Below are 11,573 nucleotides of genomic sequence, written 5' to 3'. Positions count from 1 at the left end.
CTAGTATCTACCTGATCCTGTGGTACGAGATCCTTTATACTTTTTGACCCGAAGAGCCATACGATAAGCCTCGTCATAAAACTCAAAATCTCGATATCGTTTGGCATCGTGGTAAGGAGGTAAAGCACCCTCTACCAGTTTGGATAGCATGCCTTCCTTATCTGGCTTGTTCTTGACTAAGAGCTCTTTATCCATCCATCGGTTAAAGTAGTCCTCAAAAGGCTCATTATGCTTTTATTTAATCATCTCCAAGTCACTCATTTTAACCTTCATTTGGGCTCAATACCCATAGTGGTCTAAAAAGGCATCGAAAAGTAATTTCCAATCATTTTGAGTCTCTTCTGGAAGATTATTATACCAGAGTAGAGCACCTTCTGCCAAGGTTGTCGAAAACAGGTTGACTAGTTGACTTTTAGCTGCTCCAGATCCCATCATTACTCGGGAGTAACGGTTGATGGGAGAAGACGGTGCTCTTTTCCCGGAGTATATCAGCAATTTTGGCATTTGAAAGCCTATAGGGAAAGTATCAACCCCTTTTACATAGTGGGAGTCTACATCAATGCACACCTCTTTGACTATGCTTTTCTCTTTTTCTTCAAACCAACGCTGGATTTTCCTCATCTCAGCCATCTGCTGATTATACTTACAATCTCTCTCAAACTCCTCATCGTTAGAAGATATGACCCCATTACCATTCTCGTTTAGCTTTTGAGTCTTTTTTCCTTTAGATTTAGGACCCGAAGACTCTAACATAGTTGATTCAGGAATGCCACCACCAGAGTTTGAAGTGGAATTGTTAGCCTTAATTGCATCAGATACTGCCTTCTTTAGGGCATCCCCATGGAGCATATCCTCCACCATCTGTCTCATGTCCTCAACTGTTACTATCCTAAGAGTTTTTGTATAACCTTGACTTGATTTTGAACTTTCGTCTAAATCACTAGTTAACACACCCTTGTAGAAATTCTGTGACTCTAACTCGGTTATTGATTTTCTGTTTAGGCGACATTTGCCCTGTTGAGACCAAACCTGTGCTTTTAAACGATCATGAGACAGGCGATGCTTATTAGATGCTGCCTAAGACCTTCATGTTTATGTTTTAATCGAGAACCAAATCATTTGAATGGATAAACCGAAAATTATTGACCGACTCTATAAACACTTGTGACATATAACTAGGAAAAACACACGAAACTTTCATAAATGACGGTATTTCACACATAACAGTACATATTTACATGAAGGGAAATACATGAAAGGGAAATATATAAAAGGAAAACAGAAATGAAAACATGAACTGGAGAACATTAAGTTGCTGGAGCAGTATTGCCTTTGTCTAGACCCATTTCTTCTTCCTTAATAAGCCTCTCCATATGGGCTGCAACCTGGTGAACATGCTCAAATGAATTGAGAGTGCCAAGCCTCATCAATCCATGGAAAATGGGATGTGCTCTGAACAAAAGGATAACAATGAGTGTCGATATAGCCGGAGGGTCCCAGAGGCGCTGCAACATGGCCATCCATCTCTCATAAAAGTCTTGAAAAGTCCCATCTTCGTTTTGATCAAGAGATACCAAGTCTGTTGTAACTCGAACTCAGAAAATAGGAACAGACCGAACAAAAAAAACAAATGGGCAGAGTCGCGGACAATGTCGCTTTCTTTAAGACGTTCGCGGAACTGCCGGAAATTAGCAAACAGTATGAACTCCGGTCGCCTCCAGGATAAAACAGCCCTCTTAAATACGATTTTGTATTGCTCCGTACAAAAATCATTTCTGTATACACTCTGTAACTTGCTCAGTTTTTGGAATCAAGAAGGTGGATGAGACTGAGCATTTACAGAAGACACGTTCAGAAAAAATGGACGTTATGAATAACGTTCACAAAGACTAAATCAGAATGTAAATAATTAAATAAAAAATTGATTTCCGAATTTAATAAAAATAATAATAAAAATATTATTAATAATTAATTTTTTTTTCAATAAAAAATTAATCCACACCACACCAACCCGGCCCGGTTCGGTTCGGACGGACGGCGCGCACGCGCGTGTGGTGGTCAACCAAGGTGGTAGGTCCTCACCCTTTCACAAAAGTGGGTACCCCTTGGGGCACACCCCAAACCTGTGAGGACCTTCCTTATAAACATCTCCACCAAGTGCTTTGAAAGCAATGTGGGATGTTTTTCACTTGAAAAAGCTTAAAGACACATGGGCGGGCTTATTTCATAAATTCTAATTGGGCCAAGCCCAACAATCCCCCACTAGAATTTTTGAAATCGTTTTACTGAGCAGTTACATAAGGTCAGACATAAATAGAGGTATCTTTTGATTTGAACCTTTGCATAGTGAGTATAGTTCAGATTTTACTAGAGTGACTCGTAGTCTTGAACTCTATCTCTGATGTATATCACGCCATAACCTTTTCAGAGTGTAGTTCTAGTAGCCCGTGCGTTTATGGCCATGCACGTCTATCCCGGTTTAATGAATGCTCTAGAGTTTTTCCCTAAACTCATAGAAAGCGGCCTCACTTCCATATTCATATAGGTGAGTCTATCAAAAGTACTCATGTAGCTATGTACTTCACTCCAAATGGAGTATAGACTTCATTAAGAGTTTCTATTATCTCAACCTCAAGTCGCTTCAGGATATTCATGCTTCAAATTGCATGATCTGACACATATTACAACACAACTTGTTATTACCCATTGAACCTATTTCTTGGGATCTCCAGTCTATAGGTTGGGTTACTATTGTGTGTAACTCATCACTGTAGGGGCATAAGTCCCATACTCTTTGCCCTATTATGGACTTTATCTCTAGCTAATCCTTTCGTCAAAGGATCGGCTAAATTCTCTTCTGAGCGTATGTGATCCACTCTAACAGCTCCTTTAGTGAGTAGCTCTCTCATAGTGATGTGCTTACGACGTATCTGTCGTTTCTTATCGTTGTAATAACGATTGTGAATTTTTGCAATAGCCGTGGTACTATCGCAGTGGATCAATACAGCTGGAATCGGTTTTTCCCATAGGGGAATCTCAACTAACAGACTTCTCAACCAACCTGCTTCTTCACTAGCCACAGCTAGTGCAATCAGTTCTGATTCCATGGTTGATTGAGCTAGGATAGTCTGTTTCTTAGACTTCCATGAAACAGCACCACCAGCTATATTGAAAATATAGCCACTAGTAGCCTTGGAATCATCTGATAAGGTATTCCAATCAGCATCACTATATCCTTCAAGGACTGCTGGAAACCTTTGATAATGTAATCCAAGTTTCATGGTTCTTTTAAGGTATCTCATGACCCTTTCTATAGCATTCCAATGCTCCACACTAGGTCTACTAGTAAATCTGCATAGCAATCCTACGACATACGCGATGTCGGGTCTAGTACAATTAGTGGCATGACGAAGACTGCCAATAATGCTAGCATACTCTAATTGTCTTACACTGTCTCCAGTGTTCTTAAAAAGTTTTATACTCGGGTCGTAAGGTGTACATGCAGGTTTACAATCAAAGTAGTTATATTTCTTTAGAATCTTCTCAATGTAGTGAGATTGATCTAAAGAAATTCCAGTTTCAGACCTAGTTATCTTTATGCCAAGAATGACGTTCGCTTCTCCTAGATCTTTCATATCAAAGTGTTCAGACAGCATTGACTTAACAGCATTCACAACATGAATATTAGATCCAAAAATAAGCAAGTCATCAACATATAAGCATATAATTGTGCATAGACCATTTTCATATTTGTAGTAGATACACTTATCACTTTCATTCACCTTAAAGCCATTTGAAATAATCAAGTTATCAAGTTTCGCATGCCATTGCTTAGGTGCTTGTTTTAGCCCATATAAAGACTTATCCAACTTGCATACCTTATGGGCTTGATCAAAAACTACAAAACCCTCAGGTTGATCCATATAAACCTCTTCTTCTAGTTCACCATTCAGAAACGCAGTTTTAACATCCATTTGGTGCACCACTAGATTGTGCACAGAAGCAATAGCAATCAAAACACGTATAGACGTAATCCTAGTGACAGGTGAATAAGTATCAAAGAAATCAACATTTTCTCTTTGTCTAAAGCCTTTAGCTACAAGGCGAGCCTTAAACTTATCTACTGAACCATCAGGTTTCAGTTTCTTCTTAAGGATCCATTTACAACCTATTGGTTTACAACCTGGTGGTAAGTCTACTAAGTGCCAAGTTTGGTTTGACTCAAGTGAGTCCATTTCATCATTAATGGCTTCTTGCCATAAATTAGCATCTAATGAGGTTAAGGCTTCTTGTATAGTAAGTGGATCCTCTTCTACTGTGAAAGCATAAAAGTCAGACCCAAAGTCTTTAGATACTCTAGGTCTCTTACTTCTCCTAGGTTCAGATTCCTCAATCTCTTTTTGCACTATAGGTCTAACAGCAGGTAAGCTACTAGATGATGCACCCCCACTATTTTTCAATATAAAAGGAAATCTATCTTCATAAAAGTCAGCATCATTTGACTACAAGATGACTTTTGCATTCAAATCATAGAACCTATATGCTTTGCTATTCACAGCATATCCAATAAACACATATTCATAAGCCCTACTAGCAAGTTTGACTCTCTTTGGGTCAGGAATCCTAACATAAGCCAAACAACCCCAAGTTCTAAAATATGATAGGCAAGGTGTTTTATTTTTCAAGATCTCATAAGGGGAGATTTTGCTTCTTGATTTAGGGACCCTATTTAACACATAGCAAACAGTCAAAAGGATTTCTCCCCGCCAATGTGAGGCAGCACCTGAACTAAGCATTATAGCTACTACAGATTCGATAAGTGTCCTATTTTTCCTTTCAGCCTTACCGTTCATTTCTGGTGAATAAGGTGCTGTGGTTTCATGTATAATGCCATGTGTTTTATAGAAATCAATAAACAGGCTAGAACCATATTCTGTGCCTCTATCGCTACGAAGTCTCTTGACTTTCCTATTGTATTGATTTTCTATTTCAACTATGAACAACTTAAACATGTCAAACGCTTCACTTTTATTTTTCATTAGATAAACAAAAGTAAAGTCAGAACAGTCATCAATAAAGGTTATAAAATACCGTTTGTCATTTCTAGTCAACTTTCCATCTAATTCAATATATCTGAATGAATTAAATCTAGAGGTTCAGAATCCCTAACAACAGATTTATGAGGTGTTTTTGTGATTTTTGCCTGAATACAATAATCATATTTAGAAAACTCATTCAAATTCAATTTTGGAATTAATCCTAAGTTACTCATATTTTTAATGATATGCTTATTAACATGACAAAAACGAGCATGCCAAACATTAAAAGTACACAAAGAGTAAACAGAAGCATTCACTTTATTAATCTCAGCATTCAACTTAAACATGCCTTTAGTAGCATAACCTTTTCCTACAAACACATTGTTCTTAGTCAAAGTAAATAAATCTGCTCCTATAGTCTGAGTAAAACCAGCCTTGTTGAGAAGATAGCCTGAAACCAAATTTTTTCTCATTTCTGGAGTATGCATCACATCCTTCAAAGTTAAGGTTTTTCCAGATGTGAAGTTCAATTCCACATTACCAATTCCAGCAACAATAGTGGTATGGGAATCACCCAATAACACTTTCTTATCTTCGGTCATAACAGTGTATGTTTTGAACATACTTCTATCATAGCAAACATGGCGAGAAGCACCAGTGTCTACCCACCACCCATCTGATCCACCTATGAGGTTGATCTCAGAAATCATAGCAACAAAATTATGTTGCTCTTCAGTCAGGTTAACACCTAGGAGTAGTGTTTGGTCTGTTCCTGCACGTACGTGCCATATGACCTGGTTTCCCACAGTTAAAGCATAAGAAAGCAGCATCATTTCTAGGTGGTTGTTGCTGTGGCCTATTTTGGTTCCTTTGAAGGTTCCAATTCAAATTAACTCGGGTGTTGCGATTTTGGATTAGTTTGCGGTTCTGATTCTTAAAATTCTTTTGAGTGGGTTTCAGAACCGCAGTGGACCTTTTAGTGCTATTAGAAACAATAAGCACTTCTTCTTTTAAATCTTGTTTTCGAGCTTCCTCCTCAATTCGGAGGCATGTAATCAGACTTTCCATCGAAAATTCTTTTGTTTTGTGCCTCGAAACATTTTTAAAATCTTTCCACGAAGGAGGCAATTTGTCAATAATGACAGCAACTTGAAATTGATCATTTAAAGGCATACCTTCTGAAATAATTTCATGTGCTATCTTCTGTAATTCATGAGATTGAATTTCCACTGACTTGTCATCAGTCATCTGGAATTTGAGGTAGCGGCTTACAGCGTACTTTTTCGATCCGGCCTCCTCAGTGTCATACTTCCTCTGCAGAGCTTCCCAAATTTCTTTTGCTGTTTTTTCTTCAGCAGTAAAGTAATCATACAGATCGTCTGTCAACCCATTGAGTATATAATTTTTGCACAGAAAATCATTTTCTGTCCATCTTTCAGCAGCACGAACACCAGCACGAACATCTGCCTCATCACCATCTTCAGGAACAATTGGTTTTTCAGAAGTCAGAACAGAAGCTACCTTCTTTGTTGTGAGATAGAACAACATCTTCTGTCTCCATCTTCGGAAGTGAGCTCCTTCAAACCGGAATGGTTTGTTGATCTCAGCAATCCCATTTGATTGTTCGGTAGCCATCAGCAGTAATTGAACCGTCTTAAAATTGTTGTAACTCGAACTCAGAAAACAGGAACAGACCGAACAAAAAAACAAATGGGCAGAGTCGCGGGCAATGTCGCTTTCTTTAAGACGTTCGCGGAACTGCCGGAAATTAGCAAACAGTATGAACTCCGGTCGCCTCCAGGATAAAACAGCCCTCTGTAACTTGCTCAGTTTTTGGAATCGAAAAAGAAAGGAAGAAATTCAATTGTGTGATTTCTGTATGCCAGTCTCACCTATTTATACAGGGAAAAAAGAGCTATTGAGCTCTGATTTCATGGAGAAGATGAAGGAGGAAAATCAGGAAGGTGGATGAGACTGAGCATTTATAGAAGACACGTTCAGAAAAAATGGACGTTATGAATAACGTTCACAAAGACTAAATCAGAATGTAAATAATTAAATAAAAAATTGATTTCCGAATTTAATAAAAATAATAATAAAAATATTATTAATAATTAATTTTTTTTTCAATAAAAAATTATATTGTCCACACCAACCCGGCCCGGGTCGGTCGGTCGGACGGCGCGCGCGTGTGTGGTGGTCAACAAAGGTGGTAGGTCCTCACCCTTTCACAAAAGTGGGTACCCCTTAGGGCACACCCCAAGCATGTGAGGACCTTCCTTATAAACATCTCCACCAAGTGCTTTGAAAGCAATGTGTGATGTTTTTCACTTGAAAAAGCTTAAAGACACATGAGTGGGCTTATTTCATAAATTCTAATTGGGCCAAGCCCAACAAAGTCAGACAACTATACTAGAGGTGGGATGAGATATCTGAACCTTCTGATAAAAGCGTGCAAAAGTAGATTAATATCTTGACGGATATTAGCAAGTTGGTCATTATACCAAGATAAAGCCTCCCCACTAATAGTTTCTAGAAAGTGAACAACGAGTTGTGCCACTGTAGCACCGACCTACGCCATCCTTCATAGGTATGACCTCATGTGACCATAAGGATTTCCCGTCCCAAAGTATACAAACGTAGGTGGCATATGGAACTCAGTTGGGACAGTCGTCACACCCATTCCTTCTGAAACAGCGTTGGGATCCCTAGAATTTGGTAGAGAGATCTTTATCTAGTTGATCTGTAGATGGACATGAGTTAGCTAACAACTGACTACCCAAAAAAATTCAGGATTAAATGATACTTGATAAATTTTTGCAGGGGTTTCCCTATACGAACCAATGAACTAAAACTAGTACATTGGCGTGTTAAATACACTGCACAAAAGACTTGGATGTATGTTCATGAAGGAGACAAGATAACCATACAACCTTACAATGTTTATGGATTACAAGGACCTTTGGACTACTGGAGTCCGAGAAGACCAAGTGACACAAGAAGATTAGACTTAAAATTAGGTACATTGCACCATACAAGGCAGATAGAATTCATGGAATTCTATCAACAAATCATCCTGACTTGGATTTGACGAGACAATAAGTGGTATAACTGGTATAAATGACATTTTCAGGATGTCTTTATATGACAGACTCAAGTATTACAAGCCATTAATAACATTCATGGTATGCCTCAACTATTTGATGAAACTTGACTCACACGTGTTTTGGTAAAGACGCATGGTTATGTCACGACATATCTGATATGCCTCCAGATTCGAAGATGACTCCAAAAAAGACCGACTTTAGTTCTCGATTATGAAAATGATGAACTAATCCTATGACCTTGTCCTAGAATGGCTACCACAAAAATTGTTAGTGTCGACACTCTAAATGGACTTTTGGTGATATGATGTGCTATGTTATGACATGAATTACAAATGAGGAAGAAAGAGTACTTTACATTTGAAAGAAAAGTGAAATTACATTTACAAATTACAAATGAGGCAAAAAGCATAACGGGATGACAAACGCGTTTATACGTCACTCCCTTCCAACCTTATTCCTCTAAACCGATATGGTCAATTCATCTTTCCTAGGAATTGGCTTAGTCTATTTATCAACGGGGGATAAATAAATATGTTCTCTCGAAGTAACCAAATGCAAGTTTTATTATCCTAAGGAGAAATTACTAGGGCTACTTATATGAGCTTCGGACTGACTAGGTCGAGGGTACTTTCATACGTTCCTATAGCACGATATACTTGCATACGCATCTCCTCGTTCAGAAGTTCTATCAACTTGTATGGGTACAACTATGAGTGTTTTGCAAACATGTACACCCAAGGCTTCCATGAACGTATAGAATGTACACGTCGACAAAACGGGGCTGATAGGGTAGTAGTGCAAACTGTGCAAGTGTATGAAGTGATACAATAGAAATATTATAATAAAGGGTAATTAATTTCTTAGTCCCTATATTTTGACAAAACACACTGTTTAGTCCTTGTATTTTCAAAAACACATGGTAAGGTCCCTAACTTTTTTCTCAGTGTACTGTTTAGTTCCTAACATTTTTCTCGATGAACTGTTTAGTCCCTAACGTTAGACTCCCATAAAGATTTTGTTAGTCAATTTGGATTTGCGTTCTTATTTTCCTTTCCTTTAAACTCTAATGCATCTGAAATCAACTTTGAGTGTTCTTCTTCTCGATTTTCTTCTTAATCGTTCAAATTCGTAAGCATTGGGTCTTTTCTTTTTCTTGTTCTCCATACAAATAGCTTCTTCTTCCAAATTGGATTTCCTCTTCTAAAGTTTGAAGGTAAATAGTAAAGGGTAATTTAGTCATTTCTGAAGTCATAAACGGTAAAAAATCTAACAAACAGACGGAAGGACTAAACAGTTCACTGAGAAAAAGGTTAGGGATCTTACCATGTGTTTTTGAAAATACAGGGACTAAACAGTGTGTTTTATCAAAATATAGGGACTAATAAATTAATTACCCTATAATAAAAGACAATTTAGGTTCATTAATCGTCAGACCCTTATGTTGTTTAAGTCATTTATTTATCCCCAACAGACTCACCACTGTGAGCAACCGCGGGACGCGACTACCCTACTCTCTCTCTCTCATGAGAGGAAGGATTTCGGCAAGTAGGATTCTGTTTTTACATATCACCATCACTTACCGTTTTTAAGGACGACGCTTAGCGTGTCCCTTACGGTGTATGCATTCTTTTGACTATTTTCTAACCCTTTTTTTATCATGTTTAAGGTTAGATTAGTTATTTCAGAGTTGCCACCCGAATTTTAATTCTCGGGAACATGTCAAAAGTTTAGATGGAACACGGGCACAATATGTCACTTCTTCAGAGTTAGGTTCGTGACTTAAACAGGTTAACAGTCTGATTAATAAACACGTAGGCTTGTCTTTATTAAAATACCATAATATTTCTATTCCAGATTCAGTTTAATATAATTTCAACGTTCAAAAACGATAAATAAATACTGGAATCATAAAATTATTACATCAATTCACAAATGGCGTAATTAGCCCTAATACATCAAGTCTAGCCCTAGAAAATAAATCTACTGAATCTGCAAGACAATAAACATTAGCTGCGGGACAATGGGACCCGTCTTTCAAATTTAACTACGACGTTGGACTCGATCAAGTAGGACTCATTCAATCCTGAGATCTAGCACAACAGCATGCGATTAATCCAAAGCCTAATTCATTCATCTAATCAGTTTTAATAAAAGTGACAAAAATACCCTTATATCCCGGGATTGATTTTAGCCTCATTAACAAGATAATAAAACAGTAAATTTACCACAACCAAAACTAATCTATCCGGACAGACAACATAGGTCTGCCCGTTTGTCATTGTTACTAATCTGGGAAGGTCCCCGATCGGTAATAGAGGTCCCCGATCGAAGACTGTCTTTGATTGGTGATTACCTTTCAGGCAAACCCCCTATTGTACGTGTCAAAACCCAAAAACGAGAACAAGAAGGTAAAAATAAAATAACAAAACTTGCAAACCGTAGGGATGAGCTTTTAAAACCCTTCAGAAGTTACATCTAAAATGCTTTTCCAATTTTTATTGTAAGGTAGGCCGACGAACACATGATTGTGACTTGAGCAGCAACTCGGACCCGTGCAATAGGAGATTAAAATGGAAATAAAATGATTTTCCATGTGTTTGAACCGAATTTCATCGGTAAATGAGAGGTTTTGACCCAAAAAGATCAATTTTGGAAGTTTAGTGACTTCAGAATTGATAATTAGTGAGGAATAGTTGTGATAAATGTATTTCCTCTACTAAATAACTTGAAATGGTGTTTGATTTGGGTGTAGGAACCTTCAAATATGGCTAATTTGGTAAAGAATGGTGTAAAACTCTATTCTTTTCACTTAATTTCACTTAGTTTCACTCTTTTTCTTCTTAATTTCACTCAATTTCTTTTGATTTTTTATCACAAAATGTCTCCCCCCATCTTGCCAGTTATTTTCCACTTAAGTAGTGGAAAATCAGGCAAAACTGCAAAGAAAACCGACTGTAAACTTCCTGAAAACCGACTGTAAACTTCTCAAAAACCGTCAAAGGTCGCCAATCGGTGACTAAGGTTCCCGATTGAGGACTTGGTAGCTAATCGAATACCTACATGGCAGGCGAGTAATTTTAAATCTCAGAAAGAATAAATCTAAAAAGATTTTGATAAAAATGAAGTAAAATAAGCTAAAGAACACAGAAAACGGGGTCGAGGTCTTAACTCGTATCCTGCACAATGTGACATGTAAAGCCCACCTACACAAACTGTTAGCAAGACTGTAACATAGACTCATCACTAGGGCCGAAAAAAGTCTGCGCTCACAATAACCTTTTGCAAAAGGTTTATTTTGTTATTTTGCTCCAAGCAATCATTTTCTCTGAGTCATCATGGAGCTTCTTATAGTTTTACTGACATGCTGGCTAGGGAATACATCTAGAATCTTGCGCTTAGCGACTCTTTAATGATGGCGCCTGGTTTA

General features: G+C 37.8%; 1 protein-coding gene across 1 annotated transcript; it reads right to left on the bottom strand.

The window, feature by feature from the left end:
- Window positions 1-1,730: 1,730 nt before the first annotated feature.
- LOC136228756 (uncharacterized) lies at window positions 1,731-6,919 on the bottom strand. Its single transcript, XM_066017229.1, has 2 exons — window positions 6,215-6,919; window positions 1,731-1,828 (listed from the first exon to the last, which is right to left on the bottom strand). The coding sequence occupies exons 1-2, from the start codon at window positions 6,672-6,674 to the stop codon at window positions 1,770-1,772; spliced, it is 519 nt and encodes a 172-aa protein (XP_065873301.1). The 5' UTR covers window positions 6,675-6,919; the 3' UTR covers window positions 1,731-1,769.
- Between the last annotated feature and the right edge of the window lie 4,654 nt (window positions 6,920-11,573).

Source organism: Euphorbia lathyris, chromosome 5 (assembly GCF_963576675.1).
Source record: "Euphorbia lathyris chromosome 5, ddEupLath1.1, whole genome shotgun sequence".
Classification (NCBI taxonomy): domain Eukaryota; kingdom Viridiplantae; phylum Streptophyta; class Magnoliopsida; order Malpighiales; family Euphorbiaceae; genus Euphorbia; species Euphorbia lathyris.
This window is presented reverse-complemented; position numbering and strand designations above follow the sequence as displayed.

What these genes read in the sequence shown, in the direction of transcription:
- LOC136228756 (XM_066017229.1), bottom strand. Translation starts at nt 6,674, where the DNA reads ATGGCTACCGAACAATCAAATGGGATTGCTGAGATCAACAAACCATTC. An exon ending in ACATGAAATTATTTCAGAAG is followed by an intron (nt 1,829 to 6,214) that starts GTATGCCTTTAA and finishes GTAAATGCTCAG; the next exon opens with TCTCATCCACCTTCTTGATT.